This window comes from Cydia amplana, chromosome 2, assembly GCF_948474715.1.
Source record: "Cydia amplana chromosome 2, ilCydAmpl1.1, whole genome shotgun sequence".
Lineage (NCBI taxonomy): Eukaryota > Metazoa > Arthropoda > Insecta > Lepidoptera > Tortricidae > Cydia > Cydia amplana.
In genome coordinates, this window is record NC_086070.1 from 11,832,009 (window position 1) to 11,859,660 (window position 27,652).

Here is a 27,652-nt window from a genome sequence, read left to right on the forward strand (position 1 = left end):
AGGAGTAGAATCTACGTTTTAATTATTCACCCGTGTTGTAGGCCACACACTGTAGAATAATAAGTGGCGCTGCGTTGTATCATTATGAAAAGAAGTTACTTAATAACTATAATAGCATATATAATCTTATTTCTTTTTAATAACGGAATTGTACACTTAATTTAAAATGTATGCAGACAAAACTCAACTAATTCAGAGTACCCATTTATTTTTGTCATCCCATAATATGCAATGCAGAATAAATTAAATTGAAAAATTATTATTTCACACTTTACCATTGTAAAATAGTATTATCCTGACCCATCATGACTCTCCAATCCCTTAAAATTTACTTTTTATTCGAATATACGATATAAAGGATTTTAGTTTCTTAGAATAAGCCACACAAAGAGATTCCCATATCAATAAGCTAGTACAGGTGTAGGACATGTGTATTAATAATACTGACTGGTAGAGAATGCCTTTTGGCATTAAGTCCACCATTTGTACATTTTTCTTCGTTTGTGCAATAGTTTAAATAAATAATAATTTATTGAAAGGGCTCTTATTCTACTGTAACATTAAGTTAAAGTGGAGTCCTCGCGGCTGTGTTCATAAAAATACGGTTACCGGAATTTGAAGCGTGCGCATCCTTTCAATTTATTTACGAATCTTTTGTAAACACAAATACCTACTGCTTTGTAATTCAAGTAAGCGGAAAATCGTTTAAGCTTGTTAAGATTAAATGTGCGATAATACTTTGGCGTACTCTATGTATTTAGTTTCTATGAAAAGGCAGGTTGAATTGATATACCTTCAGTGTCTTTGAATTATTTGTGTATATACTCTCCCGGCTGGTTTCGCTCGCGTAGCCGATCTTATTAGCAAAGACGCGTGCACACAACGGGCAGACCGGTAAGGACACCATTGCTGTAATTATACCTAATAGCCGCTGGAGGTGGGGCTTTCAGCTCATCCCGTCTGATATCTAGTTCCAGAAGTATTCCATTATTTATGTATTAAGAATATAAATAGAAAATGCATTTGCCAATAAAATGTTGAACATATACATAAATAATTAGATATACAACGTGTTACATGAGCCATTGAAAGTGGGGTGGGTACTCTAGTAAAAGTTGCTCAGTATGACCTATACAACGTGTAACCATCCCACTTTCAGTGGCTGGTGTAACACCTGTTATATATATTGAGCATTAATAAATTGGCTATTGTGACATATCGATTCACGTCGATTTTAATTTTTAAATTCGTACTTTATTTGATATTAATTATTATCTCTTTATTTATTTTTGGTCTTAAGTTAGGTTATTTTATAATATGGATATAAAAATAAAATACAAAAACACTTACAAAAACAATACAAAATACTTATAAACATATTATAAAAAACCTAACCTAGGGTGCCGCCAGCAGCGGGGCAAGGCCCAAGCTGCCGGTGGTCAGGGCTGCAGAGAGAGGAACCGGCGGACTATCCGCGCCGTGTCCAAGATCACCGCCTTCTGCATCTGACCCTTGATCCAACCACCTAGCGAGAGTCTCTCAAGATGTTGGTCGAGACTCTTCGCTATTAGACCGTTCACTGAAACGACTATCGGGACAATGATCGTCGAATCAACATCCCACATGGCGGTTATCTCGTGAGCCAAGTCTAGGTACTTACTAGACTTGTCCTTCTCGGCTTTCACGAGATTCTCATCATGGGGGATGGTGATGTCAACGAGCACGGCCCGGCGCTGCGATCGATCTATTATCACAATGTCAGGCTTATTGGCTACAATAGTCCTGTCAGTGATGATAGATCGATCCCAATAGAGCGTGGCACGACCATTCTCGAGAACTTGCGCAGGTGAATACTTGTAGTACGGTACTTCGCGGTCCACAAGGCCGTATAGAAGAGCAAGCTGCTGGTGAATAATCCTGGCTACGAGATTATGTCTGTGCAAGTACTCGCCGTTAGCAAGATGAGAACAACCGGAAATGATATGCCTGAGTGACTCTCCGGGACGGCGGCATGCCCGACAAATGTCGACCGTACCGTCCTTCAGGATATATTTCCGATAGTTGTTCGTCATCATTACTTCGTCCGCAATTGCACAGGCAAAACCCTCGGTTTCTCCGAAGAGGTCCCCGAATCGTAACCAGTTCACCGACGCGAGCAGGTCCACATCAGGTCCCGTGAGGGCCTTGTAGAACCGCCCGTGTAGCACCTTACTCTCCCATGCCGCCTTGCGATCCGCAGTACTTAGTACCACAGGTTTGCGCCAGTTCTCGTTTGCCAAGGAGAGCGGCGTGAGGTTCCTGTCTACTGCCACCACATCACGATGCATCCCACACTCGTTGTTAAGGAAATAATTCCTGAGATTGTACACCTCGCGGTTGTGGAGATCCTTGGCGTTTAGGAAGCCTCGGCCTCCACATTTCCGTGGGATGTACAATCTCATAACTGACGAGCGTGGGTGTAGCATGCGATGTGCGGTGAGCAGTGATCGGACCCTCCGATCCAGGGCGTCCAGCTCGGTCTGAGTCCACCTTAGTATGCCAAAGGAGTATGTGAGTAGGGGCATTACCCAGGCGTTGAAGGCGCGCACTTTGTTGCCTCCTGACAAAAGACTGTTAAGGACTTTTGTGAGCCGACTGAAAAAGCGCTCCTTCACCGACCGTCTAATACCCTCGTCCTCAATACCCAACGACTGTGACATACCAAGGTATTTATAGGTTTCTGATTCAGCTAGAGATAGATCTGAAAGCCATTGTCTCAGAGAGTTGTAAATTTGTTGAATTTACAACCCTCCCCCGCTCTACATGTATAACCGCACATTTATCGACACCAAACTCCATGTTGATGGCACTACTGAAGACTTCGGTAGTTTTCAGTAGGTCCAACAAGTCTTGGTTATTTGGTGCAAATAATTTGAGGTCATCCATGTACAGAAGGTGAGAAATGACTTCACCCTCTCTCCGAAGCCGGCAACCTAGTCCCAAATCTTTCAGCAGGGTGCTGAGGGGATTCAGAGCTAGGCAGAACCACAGGGGACTCAGACTGTCACCCTGAAAGATTCCTCGCTCAATCCTTATAAAATCCTGCGGACCAGAGCGGTCATTCCCGCCTCCTGGTTGACGAAGGACTGTGGTCCACCACCCCATACACGCGCTTAGGAAGGCTCTCAAAGTTGCATCCACTTTATACAGCTCTAAGACCCTCCCCAGCCATGAATGAGGCACCGAATCATAGGCCTTCTTGTAGTCAATCCAAGCGGCTGAGAGGGCCCCCTTGTTCCGCCGGATTTGTTGGCATATGGTCATGTCTATGAGGAGGAGCTCTTTAGTACCACGGGACCCAACCCTACATCCATTTTGAGCGGAAGCCAAAATATTATTTGCGACAATGTGCGCGTTGATTTTTGCTCTCAAAATGGATGTAAGGAGCTTGTAGAGTGTAGGCAAGCATGTGATGGGTCTGTAGTTTTTTGCTTCCGTGGTACTACCGGACTTGAAGAGCAGGAAGGTGACACCAGTTGTTAAGGAAGGTGGGAGAGAACCAAGCTCGAGGGCTTGTTGAAATTGTGCTGCCAAGTAGGAGTGCGAGCATCGGAACCATTTTAGCCAGAAGTTGTGCAATCCATCCGGCCCAGGACTTTTCCAGTTCTGGGTCGTGCGGATGGCACAACTTACGTCATCGGGGGTGATAGTGACTACCCCCATAGGTTCGATGGACTCGCACTCACGCTCGACAACATTCATCCAACTCCCCTCGGTGTGTCCGACAGGCACCGACCAGATGCTACGCCAGAAGTCAGTCATGACAGTAGGATCCGGCGGCTGCGTGTCGGACTCACGAAGGTTGGTTTCCTCCCACTTTCGGTACACCTTCCTTTGGTCACTCTGGAAAAGACGATTCTGCTGGAATCGATCCACACGCTCTCTGTAGCGGCGAATACGGTTTGCCCATGCATAGACTTTCTGCTTTAGAAAGTCGATGCGCTCCGTAACGTTGGCCATGTAGTCGCGGGGCCTGATATCCGTCCCCGCGAACGCCTGGTTTACAAAGCGCATTACTCGGGGGCGATTGTTGCCCCCCCTGAAGCAGATCAGCTTTGCGATAAGAGTCCTAAAGGAGCTGATACGTCGCTCGATCCGTATTTGCCATGCGGGGGCACCTCCGGCGGTCCTAGGTGCACGTTCAGAGTCCGGAAACTTGACTCGTGCAACACGGCACGCCGCGATGGCTCCGCAATACATGATCGCGTGCGTATCATCTAAATCTTTACTAGTCCGCAAATATGGCTCTAGTAAAGCGTTTAGGGCTCCCATTAGCGCTAGATTGCGTCTATTCATAGGCAAACGTGGTAATCGTGGCCTAGAGTTGGGAGTGGAGCGATACTGCGTAATCGCCTCATCCAGAGTCCTCCTCAGTTGCTCATTGGCTGTACTACTCACACTCTGCGCGATCTCCTCCTCGTCGGCGTTGAGATCCACCCGCGGTGCCCCCGGTGCCTGGTCGGGTGCCGGCACCGGATTCGGCGACGTCGCGGGCGGGTCCCGCGCCGAGGTGGAGGCCGCGCGAGCAGAGAGAGCCTCCAGGCGAAGCCGATCAAGTGTCGAGTCATCCAACCGCTTTAGCCGCTGAATGACGCGCACCTGATCCGATAATCGCTGCTCCGACACGGTGATGGTGGGTTCAAGAGCCTGAAACAGAGGCAGTATTCTTGAACGATAGGCGGATAGCTGTGTTCCCCCCTCTGTAGCCCCATAATAGGCGCGCATGACATTCTCGTTCATTTGTCGAGTCCATCTCATGCGACGCACTACACCACCGGCAGCGGGAGCCGTGGGCGGGGCAGGATGTCCCGCAGGCCCCAAGCGTGCCGGCAGCGGTGGCCGCCCTCGTCGCGCAGGTGGTCGTGGCGGCGGCGGCGGCGGCCCGCACTCGTCGCTCGACTCGCTGGTGTCGGGCGCGGTGGCGAATTCATCGCCCGACGACGGTTGCGAGGAATTATTATTATTTAAACTTTATTGCACAGTAAAAATATACAGTGACAAAAGGCGGACTTAATGCTACACGGCATTCTCTACCAGTCAACCTTTAGGCCAAACAGAGAAACATAGTTGGTGCGGGGTATGTAAAGAACACTAAAACTTGATGCTTAAAATTAATAGGCACAAATATAAATGTAATGTGAAGATATAATAAATATATGTATATACAACAATAATATATACGTATATGTATACAATAATTATATATAAATAAATATATATATATATATAAATCTGCTACTAAATTTACTATGAAGATACTTAATCTTTAGACTGTTCAAAAAGAAACTTGCGCAGCTTGCGCTTGAACGTCAACTTAGTCTCGGCTTGTCGTAAGCTGAGAGGCAAATCATTCCAGAGACGGATGGCTTGCACGGTGAATGAATTGGACATAGCACTAGAACGATGATGCGGGACAGCTAAAACAAGTTTGCGAGCAGTGCGAAGTTCGCATCCTGGTCGGGCAGTTACAAATTTAAATTTAGATCTCAAGTAATCTGGTGCCACTGGATCAAATAGAATGGAGAACAGGGTGCATAAACTTTTGAGACTTCTGCGCTCACGAATACGAAGCCAGTTGAGTTGTCGGCGAAAGGCGGATACGTGGTCATACTTGCGAAATTTTTGCTTAATTCAACGTTTCTGGATTATTAATATTGTTAATTCACATACTGTTACCGGCTCATGCTACGCTGTAGCGTAGTGTATCAATAGGAGCATTGTTAAGCAAAACCTTAAACTTTTTCTTGTCGCGTTGCCATAGATACGCTAAAATAGTTTCTATTGATGGCCCTACAGACTTTTTTACCCTCTTTCGCCATGTAAGCGCATGAAACTCATTTTAAAATGAAATTGGAATCTTGAGCGTTGCGAGTATTTCAAGTCACGAGGGTTAAACAAACTTTGCTACCGAGTGTAACACACAATTGAATTCAACACTCTTGTGGATAAAATGCAAATTAATCATCAGTTTTTGAAAAATAAAGAGAGCCTTTACGAGCTGGTGCAGTTTGCTATTTAACGTTTTAAAATAAAAACATTGATTGATATAAGAAGTCGAGTTCGTTACAGGTTATTATGTAACAAAATCGTGCATGTGCTAAATCAATAAACGCGTGTCAAGCTCAGTTTCCATTAAATCCACTTAATTGGTTTCAAATAACGAACGCTCTCTTTCGAGCAACATTTAATTGGAATTTTGTTTCCACGCTTGCTATGTCCCCAGGCTAATTCAATGTACGTCAGGGTTCCCTAATTCAAGTGGTCTTTTATTCAAATTTTACATCTTAGAAATTGTCGGTTTTACTTCCCGTTTAAACCGTTTAAGTAAGCAACTCATCAGCATTAAAAACTTTTGCTTCGCGCGACATACATCTTTAAATGTACAAATCCTGTCTAATTAGAAAACCGGGCTTAATACCCCAAGTTGTTTAAGAACCCCAATAAAAAAACTTGCCAAACTTCAATGACAAGCTCTGCTAATCTTTTATGTTGAAAGTAGGTACAACAGGAAAGTAAGAGAGGTAAAATTTATAAGTTCAAGTAGCTTTAAGTTTTTATGATCTTATGAATACTGAAGACTCATTTTTTTAACGATGAACGATAGTACATATACCTATTGATACCAAAGTAATACATTTTTGTGTCTAATATTTTTATTTTAGCATTATTTTTATTGTGTAGCTGGTTTGTTAACCTAAACCAGAGGATAAATAAATATATAGAGGAATAAATATTTTAATAGTATGTTTACGGTTAAATATTTTATTTTAACGTTCTTCAAATTAGGGAAGTGAGTTATTTAACATCACATGGTGAATATTCGTGTATTTGAGTCTTTAAATTTTTAATAAATTCACAAGCCGCACTACTTTAATTATGTAGTAAGTGAAAGTACATTAAGTTACAGATTTAAATATGAGGTATGTAAACTTGATTGAACGGTAGCTAAGTATAATATTTCATTATATTGATATCACGAAACCCAATATTTCCCGCCAACATTATTCATTCGTATGACTTCCTTTATTTTATTTTTATTCGCCGGAAAACGTAACAACGAATGGCGAAAAGTTTTTGTCAAAAACCAATCGCAGGGATGCCTAAGGGCGTATTCCCGAGTCGATGGTGCAGGGTTATTATTATAGCTAGGTTACAAACCGCTAGCGAGCGGTCACCTGTTGGGAACTAGCATAAATATGACATCTAAACGCGCATGGTTGTTATGCATCTTGGTGTCCCTACTTACTGGTTCCCTTTAGTTGAACGCGCCAACTGTAAGAATACAACCGGTTTGTTGACAGAAGTCCACACATTTCATCACCAGTTTATTGCAAAGTTCTTTGCCCCGGCTGATTTCATTAATAATTCATAACCGTATTTCCCCATCAGCTATTATTAAGGAATCCAACTCGTTCGCCAGTACGTATTTGCCACGTAATAGCTCTATTACTATAATGAGTGAGCGGTTCGCGATTGTAACGACTTTATAAGGCGCCATATTTAGCATGCGTGACAGAGATTACAGTACAGTGGAATACTTGTAATAAAGAGTAAATAAAATAGGCTTATTATTTGGTGTATTAAGATGGGCATATTTGACACAAACAATATTGTATGTGGAAGTGATACCTATGATCTTGCCCAATGTAAGCCAATAAATTATTCCTGGAACACAAAACCTTCATACGTATAGCAGGCGTATTCTGGTTTTATCTGGATTAGATATAGATCTGATCTGTCAGTGACAAAACTAAAAACGTCACTTTTGACACCGACAGATGAGATCCATATTATCTAATCCAAGTCTAATTCTTAGCCAATCTGAATACGCCTGTAAGTACCTAATGAAAAATTACAAAATTTAATGTACATATTAATAAAAAACTTCAATTAAGTATTTAAAGCATCCCAGACCTGACTAGGTCGCGTTTTATAAATCTACAAATAACAAAACTGCTATTTGCCTATTTCTAATAAATATTTTTGTTAAAGGCTGACAGCAAAATTGTAACTTGTAGCATTAGAAAACGAAAGTCAGGAAGCTATTTCAGCTATTACCCGCATAAAACTAAAAGCTTTCCATGTAAATTCAAAAGTTCACCAACTACCGGGGCATTGATTTTTAAAATAAGAATAGTTAAACAAAATGTAAATTTTATGCTGACTGGACGAACAGTTTACACGGCTCGTAACCCTGACAGCCGAGCCCTCCCCTAAAGTTAAGTTTGAACTAACACAGAATAAAATTTCATCCACAACGCATATTTAGTAGGTATGAGATGGCGTAAGAGCATTTCTGTCTCAAGACGCCGTAGATCAAAGAGTAAAGCACCTCGAACATTACTCTTCGACTGTCGCGAACACCGCTGGGATTCTTAGCGAAGGACGCATTTCAGCCGACAAATGATCAACTTATATTTTTTCAGGTATTTGCCAGGGTAACTCAGGGAATTAGGGGAAATGAGATGCAGTAAATTTAAGTATTCATGTGCGTGCTCAGCCTCGATAAATTTTCGAGGAAGTAGTTAAAAATGACTTCAATTAGCATGTTCTGTTAAAGTTTAGACATGGTACTTGTTCAGCAGACTTATTAATTAGCCAATGTGATGTGTCATGTATTAATTATTGGAAATAAAAACTAAATGTAACTTCTACTAGAATTAGTGACACATTCCTTCTTTCAGTTTGAAGGGTACAAACTCACTTTATTTAACATAAAATTAATTTCAACATACTATTAATTATATACCAGTTAAATCGCCAAGTCTTTCGATAACAATTTAATTCTATGTCAAATGCACGACGACGATCAGACCGACGACGCGACGGCGCTTAATGTAGCATTGGAATTGCGACAGCAGCCTTGCTGCAGTCTGCATTCCTGCTGGAGTCTGCCTGTCTGTAAAGGCTCATTTAGACGGCGCAAGAACTCGTTTACGATTTTAGTTACATTGCAGACCATTGAGATTACATTAATTCAGCCGACCGATCAAATGACGCAATGTAATAAGAATAAGAATAATTTATTTATAATAAAATAGGTAGGCAATCACAAAGGTGCCCGGTAAGCACCAAACTAGGCTGAGCCTGTATCTTGGGGCTTACAAAAGAGTACGTAACATACGGTAACTAAACCTAATTAAAATGATGTGTGAAAGATGTATGCTTTTAGGGTGTGTAAAAAAAATTATACTGTTTTTTTTTGTATAGAATAACATTACAATATACTTAGTACTAATCTTACATTTTTACGATTATACGAACTAAGGGACATGGGGAGCAACCCCTATGAAATTATTGAATTACCATTAAATATTTCACATGCTACTGAGTCTTTTTACATTTATCTCTATCAGTGCCTTTTTAACAATAGCCTTAATATTACTAGGTTTCTTATTTATGTTTTCAATTACATCACTGGGAAAGCTGTTTAGAGCTTTAGTGACGCAAGAGGACCAAATTCTATTACCATATTCATTATTATTTTTAGTAGTCATCATAAAATTAGATTCATTGGGCAGACTGCGAAGGTTATTTGGCCTATTATATCTATTCAGCTCTCCCAGACAATGCTTATATTCTAGGATTACAGCCAGTTTAGCTTTATCATATACATTTAGCACCCTGCAATAATTAAACAAGTTTTCATAATTATATCTGAATTGTTGTTTTATTTTTAGCGGAACTATAGTTTTTAATAATATTAAAAACTATAGTTCCGCTTTAATAGAATATTATTCTAATCTGTAGTTTATGTATTCGTTGTAAGTAAGTTTTATAGGTTAGTCCATAGCTGGATATGCCATAGTTAATTATGGAGTCGGCCATAGCAATATACAATAAACGGAGTATGTTATAAGGCATTTTTTGTTTAATTATACAAAGATTACTGAGAATAGCCCTAAGCCTATTACACACATTATCGATATGGGGTCCCCAATTAAATGTGTGTGTGTGTGTGTGAAAGGTGTAGGAGAGCTAGTAAGGACTAGATGATGACAGACCTAAACATAAGAACGTATTATATTTTCCGTATCATTGTAGGATAGGGAAATGAAATTCGCATGCGAGTTCTCGCACCATCTAAATGAGCCCTAAGTTCAAAGAAATAATTTAAGGTCTTCTGAATGGGTTCCGCAAAAAATGTAGGCCTTTATAGAAGTTCCGATGCATCCCTGTGGAACGCGCCGCAATACATCAGCAGTAATGCTGCCGGAGTTATGTTCAATATAAATAAAGACATTTACCACGAAATAGAATATAATAGCGAGCGTTTATTCGTGCCAAAATAAAAGAAGAAAATAACACGTAACACAACTTAATATAACATATAAGCCACGAAATAGTTCCGTCTTCTATTAGTTACCTTTTTGACGTTTCTTGCAGTAATGCAGTCGGCAGCAATGCTGTGTAGCGCTATATTGCAGTCTGAATCCAAACAGTCCAGTCCGGTAAATACCTAATCGATGCATGTTTCCATCGAAACTATTTGTTAATTATAATTAAGTATGTGTTGGCTTTATTAAAATGTTAGTATTTACCATTTAATTTATCCGAGTTGAATTGTTGTTGAAATTTACTAAAAAAAATTGTTTTAAATGTAAGGAGTTTTTTTAAAGATAATATATACATACTTAAATAGTAGAGCAATTTTTTTAAATATAGTATTAGAGTTAAACCTCCACTGCTGTGCTATCAAAATCGTTGCAGAATTATCTTGGTCTAACTGTATTACTTAACGATATAGGTACATTAAATAATCTTAAAGAAGTTAATCAGAATAAAATATGGCAGCTACAGTACGGGGTTCCAGAATTTATGTTTAGTGCGGTACTAATTCCTAACACGAAAGAGGAAGTGAAAAATATAAATTACGACAATAGTACAAGAGGACCGACAAAACTCATAAAAAGTCGGCACCGTGTGAACTTTCCCTTTGCATATTCATGGCGCAAACTCACTCGGAAGTTTTTGGTGAGAAATTATGGTAATAATTTTATACTAAGTTAATCCGTCTTGCTGAGATTTCATAAATTAGGAGTTGTACCGAGAGTCTGGGCCGCGTGTGGCCTGACGTCTGAGCTCGGAACGTCTAAATTAATGTAGATACTTGGCAAGTTGAGCGGCAACTTGGCCTTCGTTTTAAATTCTCTGTAAGGTTCGTTCGGTGCTGGCAATACGTGATGTGCCGCAAAGTGCGCATCACTGAGTTCCGCCCTCTTACCACTTAACTATTTACGGCTCACTTGAGCAATTTCAGAAGTGATTTTCTGAATGTGAGAAATACCTTCTTATTAATGAGTTCACACGTTGGAGTTACCTAAGTTTTAGTCTTACGTACCTACATAAATATGTAACGCAACACGCGACTTTTCTAACTGTACACTAACACAACTTAAGAATGCATTTAAATATTGAATTTAACAACCACTTATAACTTCCTTAACGCAATTACAATATATTTTCGACACAGGTATCAAATCATTGATTTAGAAATTTTTATAGTAATTGTAAAATTCAAATTAAGTCTTTCTCTTATGTGATTAAGTAATAGCCACGGACCTATTTATGTGGTTTTTTTTTTTCTGTTATGAAACTATAGGTCTATTCTTATTGTCTTTAAAATCTGTACCTACATATGTATGACTGTTTGTTTCTGAATAAAAAAAAATTGTCACCTAATGCATAATTATTCTTATAGATGATAAATATTTTAATTTATTTTAAATCTATTTATTATAAACCATAATACCTTGTGTTATTTATGACGGTGTTTAGAGTTACAATTCTTGTATATGAATCAAATCGAAGATCGAATAGTTCTTAATTTCATTGTGGTCTCACAAGAACAATACATGAGCTTGCAATTTGTAGAACCAAAAAGTGGACACATATATTACGGCATAGTGTTCAATTCCGCCCAATTGTGCGAAGAGCTTGGGATTCGAATTTGCCTAAGCTTTGAGAGGGCATTCACGTGCCGCCGCCGGCTAAACAAAAGGCGGCATATAGGAAGATTTATGAACAATTCACGAGGCAATGATGTGGGGTATCTATTCAAATGCCCTTTGTATTTGGAGCAGGGTAGTGAGCGCAAGATGATGTATGTCTATGATACAACAGAATACATCCACTTGTCTCACCTTCCCGGGGTAGCTCAGCCTTATTATTTTCATCTGACACCAAAAGAGAATAAGATGAATAGCTAAAATTTAAAACGTAACTAAAACTGATATTTTGTATATATTTACGTTTATACGATAACGGTCTTGTTTAATTAATGTGCTCGCGCTAAAAGACTTACATTTCCAGACATGCCCATTCAAATGGGCTTTCCACGCTGCCTCTGAAATTGTTACGGCCCCTTTGCGCATCATTCTGTTAATATAAACATTACGAGACGAAATAGCTGAGGTAACGGAACGTATCTTGTGTGAAAAGCTGTTTACCTTGAGCCATTCATTACATTTCTCTTATATGTAACGAAAAAAGGGCACCTGGGACCGGAATAAATGATGTCGTCTCCCTTTCTATTATTCACCTTTGAATTCGTATTGTAGCAATAAGAGCATGCCTTAAAACACGGTAACTAGTATATTTGCATAAGTTATTTGAGAACGCTCGCTCGGCATATTGCCGTGAATATTTAATGCCTTCCCACGAGTGCCTTTCTGCCCGAAAATATTTCTTTGAGGCATCCGAAACACTATTCAGTGTGGCACGCCTCCTGAATAGAAATGTTCACGATAGAAAATGCGTGCAGCATTTCCGTTCATAAGAGTATGCTTATACTCGGATGCTTTTAGTGGAATCACGGTATCGCGTGCCCTGTGTAATAAAGATTACGATTAATAACTTCGCGGGTTTTCTTAACAGTAATGTGTTCGGTAATGGAAGCAGGCGGCTCATTATTCAAACTCAAACTTTGCTCAAACTCTTGGTTAAAAGATCGATATTTTTATAACCTTCAAAAAATGCCTAGACAAGTGGTATTTAATTATTAGGTTAATAATCTTAATGTTTGAACTAACTAGAATTAGAATATTATTATAATACAGTGAACTTTATAAATTAATGCAAATGAAACCGTCAGAACGTTATGTTATAAAAAGGGCTACATGCATGAACATATATTTAATAATATTTGTTTAGTTACAAGCACGTCCAACAATACGCAATTAATGAAAAACTGCAAATCTGCAATTCTTTGTAACAGTTTTCTAAATACATTCGAGCTTAAACACGTAAAATTGTAACTTGCCATAATATCAAATATTTATCAAATAAAGCAACGAGGCTAAAGTTAAAGTTTACATGCAATAAAAATGTAATGAAATCTTTTATAGTAAATCACCATTTCCAATACGGCTTTTATCCTAAAACGTAAACGAAACAAGATAAACCGGGGCATCGCGAAAGCCCACATAAACCCGCAAAACATTCGAAAATGATTTATAGTAGCCCCGATCTGTTGGGGAGGCTTCGTGGGAGCAAAAACAGATTATCGAAATCCCAGTTATTCCCAGCAATCGGTTTAGCGGTGAGATCTACGAAAAACATAAAATCAACAGTTTCACCAATGCCAATTGCATTTTAATCTGACAGAATTCACAACCCGTTCCAGAATTATAAGTACATTTTAAATTACATAAACATTTTTTAACTAGCAGATACGTCTGCTAGCGATATTTCAAACTCAACTGGAGTCTCAATACAACTTGAGACTCCAGTGCCGTTTAAAGATGTAGTCGTCTTGCGGTAGATGTCGCTATACGCCACCCCAAAGGCGTGTATGCATAAGGGAAGGAAGGAAAGATTTGCGAGGTCCTGGTAGGCTTCCGTAGCTCAATTGGTTAAGAGTAACACACGGATTGTGGAGGATGCGGGTTCAAGTCCTGCCGGAAGCGTAACTTATTCCATTTTTTCCTTTAATATAAAATTTACATAAACATTAAACATAATTTTATTATCAAAGCAGAAACGTCAGATATGACGAAAATAATTTGAATACGAGGGTAATTTGAGAAGTAACTTGTTTCGCCTACGTATAGATGGCGTTGGCGTCAACTCTGTATGTATTGATTTAGTTTAGTAATTAAACATATTTAATATGTGGCGTCATGTCATTTTTGGTAGGAATTTGACATTTGACAGTAGTTCAAACAAAACTGGTCTGAGTTACGCGGGAAAATGGAGAAAATTGGAATTCGTGGAGTTTTTCAGTTCTTTTTTTGGAAGGCAAAACTGTGAAACAAATCCATAAAAGGATTTTACCTACGTTGGGTAGTTCGTGTCCTTCCTAGGGAACGATTTGACTTTGCGTAAATGAGTTTAAGCGAGGCAGGACATGCATTAAAGATGCACCTCGCCCTGGAGTCCCGAAAACAGCACTTTTACCCGAAATCATCGATAAAATCCATGATTTAGTTTTAGCCCACCGAAGATTGAAAATACGCGAATTAGCTGAAGCCACAAACATCTCTTCTGAGCGGGTGCATTTTATTTTACACGACGATTTGCACAAGAAAAAGCTTTGTGTAAGGTAAGTGCCGCGATTACTGACTCCAGAACAAATGCGTATTCGCATGTGAACATCTGATGAAGATTTGGTGTTTAAAAAAAATCCAACAGATTTTATTCGCCGTTTTGTTACTATGGATGGAACCTGGATCCATCACTACATCCCGGAGACGAAACATCAGTCGAAACAATAGGCTGGTCATGGTGAGCCAACTCCAAAGAAAGCCATATGCATTCCGTCTGCTGGAAAGGTGATGGCGTCTGTGTTTTGGGACGCAAACGGATACTTTTAATTGCCTACCTGGCCAAGGGAAAAACTATAACTGGAGCATACTACGCATCACTTTTGGATCAGTTACAGGCGGCAATAGCTGAAAAACGTCCAGGTTTGGCAAGAAATAATGTGATTTTTCACCATGACTACGCTCCGGTGCATTCAAGTCGTGTCGCTGCACAAAAATTGTCGGAGTTATGATTGGAACTTCTTCCACACCCTACTTATTCACCAGATTTTGGCTTCGTCGGACTATCACCTCTTCTCGAAACTGAAAACATTTCTCTTAGGGCGAAATTTTAAGTCCGATGAGGAGGTTATATGGGAGGTCAATGCGTATTTCGAGGCCCTTGAAGAAACGCACTTCCGTGAAGGCATAGAGAAGTTGCAGACTCGTTGGGACAAGTGCGTAGAACTTCGAAGGGATTACGTAGAGAAATAAAATAAATACATTTGCAATATTATTATTTTTTGATATGAAACCAAGTTACTTCTCAAACAACCCTCGTAATTTCCCAAATTATTGTAGATTGTAGAATTATTGTAGAAGTATTTAGATATTTACTAATAGTAGGTATCTTGTAGTTGTCTTTCAACTATTGTCGTACAACTTTGTTTCGGTCGCCGTACACTGGTGGTATATACTTACAGTCAAGTGTAAAAGTATGGGTGCCACATGTTACTCAACCCATATTTTTACACTAAACTGTACCACTTCATAAAAGTGGAACGTTTGCTGTTAATTTGATTTAATAAAAAAACGTGTTTGAAAAATTTAATGACATAATTTTTTTACATAAGATCCATCACAATTCAGGAAATTTTATTCTATAAAAACATGAAAAATGTGCAGTACTATTATGCAGGCATATTTTTATTTTATCATAAATTGCTGCGCTTAATCATTGAGTATTTTTATCACTGTATCTGATTGATACAGTGATAAAAAATACTGAACAATTGAGATTAATAATTAAAAGGGTCCAAATTAGGAACAAGTACGATTAAAGAAAGAATTGTTAGTGCAAGAGTGGTACATACTTGTAATATATGTATATAGAAATATAAATATTTACTTGTTTAAACATGGTAATTGCATACAGATGACAAAAGTAAATTAATTTAGTATCACATGTTTAGCCAAAATATGGCATGCAAACTTAAAACTAAAAAAGAAACTATTACAATGTCAAACTTTACCTAGTAAACAATACAAAATCATTAACATAACATGCAAGTCAAGTAGAGTTTAATTATTACATACATTATAAGGATATTATTAATTAATTTGAAGTCACTATACCTATTATACATTTAGTTAATAGAGTAATCCAGAAAATCACTTAATGAAAACCATTCTCCAGACATACTTTTCTTACCTCTCGGGCCAGACGCGGCTGAACAGTGAACACCCTGGGGCCGATTTTTGAATTTCGATCGCTCGATTTCGTCACTCGAAAATCGGTGGAAAACGGCAAAATGCTGATTTTTAGGGTTCCGTACCCAAAGGGTAAAAAACGGGAACCTATTACTAACACTTCGCTGTCCGTCCGTCCGTCTGTCACCAGGCTGTATCTCATGAACCGCGATAGCTAGACAGTTGAAATTTTTACAAATGATGTATCTCTGTTGCCGCTATAACAACAAATACTAAAACTAAAATAAAATAAATATTTAAGGGGGGCTCCCATACAACAAACACGATTTTTTGCTCTATTTTTTGTTGATGGCGCGGAACCCTCCGTGCGCGAGTCCGACTCGCACTTGGCCGGTTTTTGAAATACGATCGATAGAAATTGGGAATCTAGTGGTATTGACCAGTGCGTTTTCAATTCTATTATGTAGTAGAATTTACATGCCTAGTAGTGGAGATATTACTGAACGAAATACACGAAATCGAGCGGTCGAATTTCAAAAATCGGCCCCCTGTTGTCATAAAAAACGACTCTGTGAAAAAGTGTTTGGTGAAATCTGCCGCAATCAAAATATATGCCTAACATTGTATTTTGCTTTGGTTTTCATCGCTTCACGATTGAGCTGTTAATGGGGAATTCCGGTTCTGTTGGTTTAAAATTCTGCGCTATAGTAGTTTTATTAGCTTACCTTATAATACGCAAATAAATTTTGCTAAAATGACTGAATTAATAATTATATAAAATATATTATTCATAAAGTTATTTTAGCAATTATTTTAACAATCACGCCAACTAAGTAATTATTTTTTAAAGTATAGGTACCTACCTCCAGCACAAGTTAATTGGAGGTGATATCTAAATATTTTTGGGAGTAATGAAATTGTTATTTTTACAAAATTCATAAAAAGGGGCATGATGAGCGAGCTTAAAAAATAGTTTTCGTAAAGTCATCCCCTCTTACTGAACACGCCTTAAAGTAATTACTGCGAAGCTACTCCCTTCTGTTTGTTATTTTTTCTACTCCCGTACTTTTATTTGTCATAGGGTCATGCACACACCTTTAAACCCCTATCTTATAGTTGTCAAGACAAGTCTTTAGTCTATTCCCCAAAAAAGTATTTGTGCATACACGCAGTATCTTTTTGGCACTTTTACGATACTTCGTGTAATCACCACTTAAAAATATTGTATGAAATACATTGTTGCCAACCTAATTTTAATTGTCATCTCTGACAGATGATTGAACCATAGACATGTTTTTTTTATTTCATTCATTCTTTTCCCGCCCGTACCCTCTATTCTTTGCTACTTCTTGAATGAAAAATATTTGTTTTTACAATTTTATTTCAAAGTAATAAGTGCTTGGTCGTAGAAAAAGTATTGTATGCAACGTTGTTTAACTGAGTCAAAAAATACTCGTGGCGTCTTTAATAACAATTTTCGGCTTCGCCTCAAATTGTTACTCACGCCACTCGCCTTTTTTGACCTCTCTTAAACAACGGTTGCATAAAATACTATTATTGTTACTATAATAATCCTCCATTTAAGTCCGCTTATAATGACGAACGGGTAACTCTACGGAACCCTACACTGACCATGGCCCGTCGCATTTATGACCAAATTTTTTAATGTTAAAACCGACGACAAGAGATAAGACACGTTCTTGTGAATTACCAGTATTCGTAATATGAGCATACATCGGCGTTTTCGATGCGGGAATGTTTTAAATTAGCCAAATAGTAGGTACTGACTTGAAAAACAGAATGGCAGGTTTCTACCAAATAAATAATTAATTTGTTTCTAGACACAGACTTAAATATACCATAGATAAAGCAAATATCACGATTTGTATTGAAACCAAGCGTGTCGACTTTTCACCACCTACTGTGACGTCACAGCCGCAATTTAGTGATGGGAAACCCTAACCGATTCAAAGACACCGATGCCCCTCTACCCCGCTACGATTCAACTGTCTTGCTCATACTCATAGATTTTATATCTGCGGTCTCGCTCGCTCACTCCCCGCCCCCCGCGAACCACGGCAAAAATCACAAATCGATTGTCATGAATAACATCGATTTTCTGACAGACGAATGATCTTCTTCCCAACTTTTCCCTTCAATGAAACTGGTATTTTCAAAATCTATGACTGGATCGGCTCCTCTACACGATGGGCCAACGCCGGCCACTCCAAGGGACGCATTTATGCGTTAGAGGGAGCAAGTGATATTGCAATCTCATTCTACCGCATGGCTGCGTCCCTTGGAGTGGCCGGCGTTGGCCCATCGTGTAGAGGAGCCAGATCATGTGGAAAACAAAAATAATGAAAGTTTTTTTGAAACACGGTAGTAATTTATAAACATACTAAACGTATAAACATATATTCGTATATGTTCAAATTACCCTCCTTTTTAGGGTTCCGTAGCCAAATGGCAAAAAACGGAACCCCTATGGATTCGTCATGTCTGTCTGTCTGTCCGTCCGTCTGTTCGTCTGTCTGTCCGTCCATATGTCACAGCCACTTTTTTCCGAAACTATAAGAACTATAATGTTGAAACTTGGTAAGTAGATGTATTCTGTGAACCGCATTAAGATTTTCACACTAAAATAGAAAAAAAAACCGGCCAAGTGCGAGTCGGACTCGCGTTCCAAGGGTTCCGTACATTACAATTTTTTTAACAATATGTTTTTTTATGAAAAGTGAGTAAAATGTCTTTAAAACACCCATCAAAAACTGCACATTTCTAATAGGTTTTCCTGTCATCTTTAGGCAAAGAACTATTTAAGTAGTGTATTTTTTTTTTCAAAATTTTCAAAAATGACATCGATTTTCTGACAGACGAATGATCTTTTCCCAACTTTTCCCTTCAATGAAACTGGTATTTTCAAAATCTATGACTGGATCATGTGGAAAACAAAAATAATGAAAGTTTTTTTGAAACACGGTAGTAATTTATAAACATATACTAAACGTATAAACATATACAGTGTGTAAATCGAATACGGGCGAATATTTAAACGGTGGTTAACATAGGACCTAAAAAGTATATTGAGATAGATTTGACTTAGAAATGCAATGAAAATTTTAACAACACAAAATAATTCGGCCCGCAATGTAATACACCACACAAGTTACGGAATACGAGCTTTTTAAAATAACTGTCAACGCTTGTTGGCAGTTACAATAAAAAGCTCTTATCTCGTAATGTCATGCCATATTATGTTTCTTAATGTTTGCAGTACATTGCTGCTCGGTACATGTGAAAAATAATAATTACGGGGTCATAATTAAGTGTAACTTAAAAAAACTTCTTAATTCATGATTAGACGGGTAAATTCTATATCTGGTTTAATTTATTGCCCGTATTGGACTTACACACTGTATTCGTATATAAACTTTAAATAAATGTCATATACTAAGAAAAAGTGACTAAGGCCTCCAGGGCTGGAATCGAACCAGCGTCCTCTGCTATCGCGGCAGGTGCCTGTGCCATTCGGCCACTGGGCCACAGCGGCATAGGTCGAATTTTTCCAAAGTGGTTCGATTCCAGCCTGGGGCACTGGAGGCCTTAGTTACTTTTTCTTAGTATATGACATTCATTTAAAGTTTATAAATTATATAGTAGTGTCATCATCATCCTCCTAGCGTTTGTCCCGTACTGTAACGGGGTCCGCTTATAAATTATATAGTAGTGTGTCTACTTGAAAATAAAATCAAGTTAAAATATTTTCTGAAAATAATTTAATTTGTTCTAATACATATATTCGTATATGTTCAAATTACCCTCCTTTTTTAATAATAACGATTAAATTGTTTTTTTTAATACTAGATAATATCATTCGTCTGTTCGAAATCGAGTAATCGATTAGAATCGATTATTGATATTGTAGAACGAACAACGCTAGTCGCTAAATTTGACGGACGAATGAGAAATGGCCTGTACCACGAAGTCGAAGCGATGCGCGACAGTATCGCTAGTTCCGTTATTCATCGACTCTTTAACACACAACGTCAGATCAAACGCTCAAAGCAAACGCGCAATGTAATGTAAATATAGTTTTGTAACGTTAATCTATAGTTACTTAGGTATATTATTGGAAACACAACTTGGAATACTTAAAAAATTGATTTAAAATTAATTTACGCATAATATCATTTTAAAATTACTTACCTGTGATAGGAAATAATGTCCTTGCCCTTGGGTGCTTGCAATTTTTGGGCTATAGCAGTTACTTATCACGCAACGAGGCATTTTTTATTTTTTTACGAACTACCGGCTGCAACAACTGACGCGCGTGGACTGTCAGTAGCGACGGTCAACCTCGACGATTCGTCGGGGTTCGGACACGCGAAGTAGATGCATTTGCGTCATCTAGGTATATTTAAGTCTGTGTTTCTAGACGAGTATCTACGAATCTAGTTGCTAGGCCAATTAGCCAGTTGCTACCTATGTATATGACACCGTGAGATTGTGAATAGGGATTGCAAATATTCGAAACTTTTAGGTATTCGAATATTCGACTTTTTCTGACGACATATTCGAATATTCGAATAATTATTCGAATATTATAAAAAATAAGAAAAGGAACGAGAAATCGGTTTATTATCGTTTTATTCAAAAGCTTTTTTCACATATTGCTAAAACTAACAATATTTTGCAGAAATCCACTTAATTTACTAGATTTTATCATCCTACTATGGGATGCCCTCATTTATAAAAACAAGTAGGTAAATTGCCAAAATTAGACGTATTCAATATTTCTAGATAAAACTTTTATTATAAATGCGTCGTTGCGTGAAATAATACAACTTTAACCGAACACCTAGGTATGTAAGATATTTTTTTAGTAGGTAATTATTTTCTGTTTTAAATTAACTTGTAGTCACTTAGAGGCCTGTAAAAAGGCCTTTAATTCCATTGTATTTTGAATCTTTAATGACTTTATTTGTTTTGGCAAGTTTTTATTCCTAATGGTCGGCTAATTATATGTGATAGCTAATGGGGTGGACTGTATTATGATATGGTGAGATGATGGAAACACGTTATATAATAAATTGTTTTAATTAGTAAATAAAGCACAAAGATGTTGATATTATCACGGTGACAGGCAGACTGACCTGACAATTATAAATCAAAAGGTTTTACAAATAATATATGTTCGAAGGAGGTCGCGCGCCAGCCAGTCGCCAACATACCGGACCCCCAGTGGAACACTAACCACTGGTGGCTACTGGCTGAGGCGCGGCCTCCATCAGGATAAGTTTCCGGGCCGGTCTGCGCAGCATGCCCCCTCTGGTGTGGACGTCTGCCACGCGGACCGCTCCGTCGGGTCCTAGGTAGACCTTTGCTACCCTTCCTAGTGGCCACAAACCACGAGGAAGGGTAGGATCGGCGATTAGCACCACGTCACCCTCACTAAGGTTCAGCGAGTTGTTGTTGGGTCCCCTTGTACGTAGCATCGGTAGGTACTCCCGTAGCCATCGTGCCCAAAACTGATCTGCTAAGCGCAGGGTTCTCCGCCAGTCACATCGTCGGGATAGGTCTGCGTCTGTCAGCGACGTGGTCCATGGAACGACTGATGAGGAGCCGAGGATAAAATGGAATGGCGTTAGCGCCTCTGGTGCATCTGGGGAAGACGGGACGTATGTAAGTGGCCTGGAATTCACTATCGATTCAGCCTCGAGTAGGAGTGTTGTCAAGACCTCTTCCTTAAGTGGTTGATTTGTTAGGCAAGATCTGAGGGCTGCTTTCACTGTCCGCACAAGTCGCTCCCATGCGCCGCCCATGAACGGGGATGCCGGTGGAATGAAGCGCCAGTCGATTTTGTGATTGGTGGCGTACTCTACGACCGAGTTGTCATGTAGGGAGCGCAGTTCGCGAGAAGAGCCAACGAAGTTAGTCCCGTTGTCGGAAAATATGGTGGTGGGCGATCCTCGGCGAGCAATGAAACGTCTGAGACTCATTATAGCGCTGTCTGCAGTGAGTGAATTCACGACTTCGAGGTGAAGCGCTCTGGTTGTGAGGCACGTATATAAGGCGATGTATCGTTTCTCGCTCCGTCGATATAACGTTACCAGGATCGGGCCGAAGTAATCAAGACCTACGTGGGTGAATGGTCTTTTGTGGTGGTCAAGACGTTCTGGTGGTAAGTTGCCGATCTGAGGTTGTATAGGTTTCGTGTTCCATCTCTTGCACTTCAAGCAAGCGCTTGCTACGCTACGGATGGTTCCTCTGGCTCTTAAGATCGAATATCTTTGCCGAAGTTCATTTAGGATGAGCTCATTAAACTGATGTGCGGCTTTGATATGTTCGTGGAGGATCAAGAGTCGTGAAATGTAGTGGCGGCCGTCGGGAATCATGGGTGATTTCATCTCGTCGTTCACTCCCGGTGCGGAACTTATGCGCGTGTTTTGTCGCATTAGGCCTTCTCCATCAAGTGTAGGCGCCAATTTATTAATTCGACTATTCTTGGGCACTGGCTTCGAAGATCGTAAATTCGTTAATTCTTCAGGGAAACTCTCTGCTTGAGCTTGACGGACCAACATCTTCTCCGCTTCTATCATGTCTGACGCGTGAAGCTGGTGGGGAGACGTGGTGTTGTCAATGTAGAGTTTGGAATTTTGATCTATTGTTCGAGACAGTTTAAGCCGGAAAAGGCGTGCGCCCTGGAGAAGACGGGCTGTGGCACGTAGTAAACGTAGCCAGGAACTAAAACGCGTTGGGTCAGGTAACGAATTCGAGAGTGGGGTGTCGAGGAGCAGAACCATCAGATTAGATTTTAACTCAGGGTCTGATGAGATCTCTCCCTCGTCGGTGACGCGCTCGGTCGGCCAAGTGCAAGACTGTTCAACAAGGAACTGTGGGCCGGTGAACCACCGATGAGTTGCGGAAAAGTCAATTCTTTTTGGTTTTGTCGCATCGTCAGCGACGTTGAGAGAGGTAGGGATCCACCTCCAATCGGATGGATTGGTGGTTTCCAATATCTCTCCCAACCTGTGTGCCACGAAAGGTTTAAACGCGCGAGCGTCACTCCGGATCCACTTTAGAACAGTAGTTGAGTCCGTCCAGAAAATGGTTGCGGAGGGCTCAAAACGGTGAGCTTGCAAAATTGTTTGCGCAAAACGCGACGCGATGAGTGCGGCTTGTAGTTCTAATCTTGGGATGGAAACCGGTTTCAAAGGACAGACTCGGGCCTTACTACCGATGAGGGCTGCCGATACAGAGTCATCGCTGTAAGTGAAACACCAATAGGCGACGCAGGCGTAGGCTTGTTCGCTACCGTCGGCGATTACGTGCAGCTGGACGTCCGACACGTCTGACCTGACCATGTACCAGCGAGGGATTTTTATATTGGCCGCAACCTGCAACTGTGCGAACCAGTCTTTAGATTCGCTTACGTACATTTCAGGTAAGTCCGTGTCCCAGCCAACGCCTGCGCGCCATAATCTTTGGATCAAAATGCGACCCCAGATGACGACCGGCATTAATAACCCAAGAGGGTCATAAACTTTCATGACGTTCGATAAAAGAATGCGTTTTGTCAAAGTGCTGGTTGGTATCTGGGGTACGGCGCGAAACCCTAGGAAATCTTGGCGTGGGTTCCATTTAACACCCAAGACGCCGACGTCACTACTAGGAGGCAGGTAAACATCAGAAGTTGCGTCGCTACGAAGTTCCTTCGGGACAAGAGAGAGTGCCTCTGGATGATTAGACGTCCACGCTCGCATCTCGAAACCACAATTCTTGTGCACAGTGACAACGTCGACGGCTAGTTGAGCTGCGTCAGCAACGTTTGTGTGGCTCCCAAGGTAGTCGTCCATATAGTGGTCGTCAATAATTGCTTTGCAGGCGGCGGCATAGTCGACTTCGTGCCTCTTCGCGTTTTTGTTTTTGATATAGAGGGCGAAGAAAGGACTCGAAACTGCGCCAAAAATCATTGAAGACATGCGGTATTCCTTGAGGTCGCCGTTCTTGTCACGCCAGAGAAAACGTTGAGCATCCCTATCCCTTGCGGTAATCTTAATCTGGGGGAACATCTCCCTGATATCGCCATTCAAGGCTACCGCACCTTCTCTAAAACGGAACAGGATGTCGAGTAGGGGAGAAAATAGGTCAGGACCTTGCAGAAGCAGACTATTGAGGCTTACGCCTTTTGTTGTGGCAGCCGCGTCATGGACTGCTCTCAGCTTCTTCTTCTGAGGATGATATACGCCAAAGATAGGCAGGTACCAGCGAATGGAGCCATCTGGGTTGACACAAGAGGCATTTGGTGCGGGTCGATGGTGGTAAGTCTTCGAATCACACTCTTCGGCATAGCCCTTACTGATTATGTCGTTTATAAATTGTTGAAAAGCTGCTGCAAACGCTGGGTCCTTTGACATCTGTCGTTCGAGGGCCTTGAAGCGTGAGAGTGCCTGTGGGTAGCTATCTGGTATGATTTTCGGTAGCCCCTCCTTCCAAGGCAGGCCAACTTCAAAATGGCCATCGTCAAGTTGATGAGCGGATGATTCCATGATGTCTACGGCCCGTTGATCCTCGCTGTTCTGACGTGGGGCCTTTTTTGTGATGCCCAAGGCGTCGATGTCGTATTGGCATTTTATAAGTGTATCCAAATCTTCCGTGACGTGATGGATAAATTCAAAAGGCTTCGACGACAAAGAGTGTGCGCCATGGAGTACCCAGCCTAATAAGGTTTTGGAGGCAACAGGGTCGTTCTTTTTTCCGCACCGCACTTCGCGACTTATGGATATATACCAATCAGGCGCGCCGATTAGGACGGTGGGATAAGTACCGTCATGTGCAAGTTCGTTTGCTACACCTGACAGATGATCGTAATCCGTGATATTAATCGTGTCTGGATATCGTGCGCGAAGCCCTAGGGGTTCCACGGCTCGCGCGTGTTCGATTAGGTAGCGATCGGGTCGGTTGCGACCGCGTATATAAAAGTCAACATAACTTACGTCAAGTTCCGCTTTCATATTACAAACACCTTCAATGTGAAGACGCTCCGAGCAGGTTGGCTTCGCGCCGATGCGTTTTGCCACTTCGGCGTCAATGAGAGATGACACGCTGCCGTCATCTAGCATCGCTGTTGTCTCGAACGCGCCGTCAGGACCCTCGACTATGACCGGAACCACTTTCAGCAAGCCGCGGGGACGTGGGCGTGAAGTCGATGGGGAGGATCCTGTTGCATTAATTGAACAATCAGTAGTATTCGCAATTTTGTCGGAAGGTTCGATTTCAGTATTTATGTTGACAGGACATTTAGGGTTGACAGAGGAAGTTTGAAGACAGATGCTCTGACCGCTTGGAGCTGCGCCGAGATTGGCGTCGGATGTCCCTGTGCCGTGGAGGAGCGCGTTATGACGTCTAGGGCATCCGTCGACACCGCAACGTTTCGCGCGGCAATTGTTCCACGTGTGTGGGTTCGACTTGAGACAACGGTAACACACTTTAGTTTCTCGGACCCAGCGCCATCTGTCGTCAAATGTTAGCTTTAAAAAACTCTTACATGTTTTTATCTTATGAGATCCTTGTTTACAATATGCGCAATGCTCAGATGTATTCCCGCTAGATACCGTAGCATGTATGTTTCCTTTTTTAACGGGAATTTCGGAACATTAGTGCGCGGTACATTAGAATGCATTGGTGGCGTCGGCGCCTTAATTGTACTGTCAGCAACAAAATTATATTTTAATTGTTTGTCAGCCTCGGCTAAGAGAAATTGTGACAACAATTCAAGTTTTGTTAGACTTTGTTGCTCTGGCGCGTGAGCCGATGCGTAGTCTGTAAAGCGAGATCTAGTGTGCTCACTCATTTTTACCAAAATGCACCGAAGGAGCTCTGGAGACGACAAGTACTCATTTTGTTTGAGTAATGTGAGCGTTGTAATAAAATTTCGCAATTTATTTGCTAGACCATTTAAGTCTTGAGGAGAACTTAGCTTTGGAGTGTTGCGGAGGTCGGCGATCTCGCGGGCGACCAGTAGTTCCGGACGGGCGTACGTCTGCTCCAGGGCCTTCACGATGTCGTCGGGCGAACCGCAGGTCCACATGAGCGACGCGACGGACTGGTACGCTTGACCGCGGACTGCGTGGTTCAAACGGTCTAAGTTCTCTGCAGCTGAAAAATTGGATTTTGTTCTTTCATAACTACTTTTAAAAGCCATCCATTGTGAAATCTCGCCCGAGAACATAACTAGCTCGGGCTTCTTTGGCCTGTGTGAAAGTGCGTTTATCGCTTGGGAAAGTTTTGTAATGGGGTCCGAGGAGGAATGTTCAGATGAAACTGGTAGTCGTGGTGCCACTGTGTCGTAGTTATAAGTTAAGGCGGCTTGGGTAGGTTTCAAAAGAGTTGCTTGTTTGACATTTGGCACGTTGAAGTATACCGAGTTGGCGGTGGCGGCCGGCTGAAAATGAAGTCCTGGAGCGTCGCTCGAGGTGACAACCGGTGCCTCACCAGGCATATTTCCATGTGTTGCTGTAGTCATGTTAGCATTCTGTTCAGATACCCAAGTTGTAGTGCGCCTTTCGGCATCTCGATCAGAAAAATACGAACTACGAGATTTGGCTGACTTATCTGAAGCTTCCAGAGCGGCGATTCTTGCTTGCAGCTCTATCTGTTCCGCCTCGAACTCGAGATTTGCGAGCTTGCGCTCGCGATCTTCTTGTTGACGAGCAAGTTCGCGCTCGCGCTCCACTTGACGCTGCATGAGGTCCGCTTCAAGAGCTAGCTTCTGCGCGCGGACGGTCGCTGAAGAGCGCGTTGACTGTGTGCGCACGGTATGTGATTGCTTACTGTGAACACTAGAAGCGCTTTCAGTTGGTGCCTTGACATCGCCTTGTGCGAGCGTAAGTGAGCTAGTTCGAGCATTTGGGCGTTCGGCAGCGGGCTTAGGTTGTGCCACGCTGGTTGGAATGTCGCCTGTTGTTTGTATGTTCGAACTACCAGGCAATGCCGAAGCACCTTCGTTATTCGTGGCTAAACCCGGCCGGGCGCCGCGCGGTGAACGATCACGACGTTCGCGCTGCATCCGGTCGGATTCCGTAGCCGTCGGGTCTGCCTTTGTCTTACTACGTGTTTCCACCATGGTGAAAAATGTACGTAAATAATGTAAACAATGTTTTACAATGAAATGAAAATTTACAATGACTTACGTGAAAAAATTTGACAGCTGAATTTCGATGGAAATGGTAAAACTACGGCGAGAATGGACCAAAATGATAGCTAATGGGGTGGACTGTATTATGATATGGTGAGATGATGGAAACACGTTATATAATAAATTGTTTTAATTAGTAAATAAAGCACAAAGATGTTGATATTATCACGGTGACAGGCAGACTGACCTGACAATTATAAATCAAAAGGTTTTACAAATAATATATGTTCGAAGGAGGTCG

General features: G+C 40.9%; 1 protein-coding gene across 1 annotated transcript; it reads right to left on the minus strand.

Moving 5' to 3' along the window:
• Window positions 1-21,463: 21,463 nt before the first annotated feature.
• LOC134656184 (uncharacterized) lies at window positions 21,464-27,339 on the minus strand. The gene is made up of 2 exons (XM_063511688.1): window positions 26,169-27,339; window positions 21,464-25,434 (listed from the first exon to the last, which is right to left on the minus strand). Exons 1-2 carry the CDS (start codon window positions 27,337-27,339, stop codon window positions 21,464-21,466), a joined length of 5,142 nt encoding a protein of 1,713 aa, XP_063367758.1.
• Window positions 27,340-27,652: the final 313 nt, after the last annotated feature.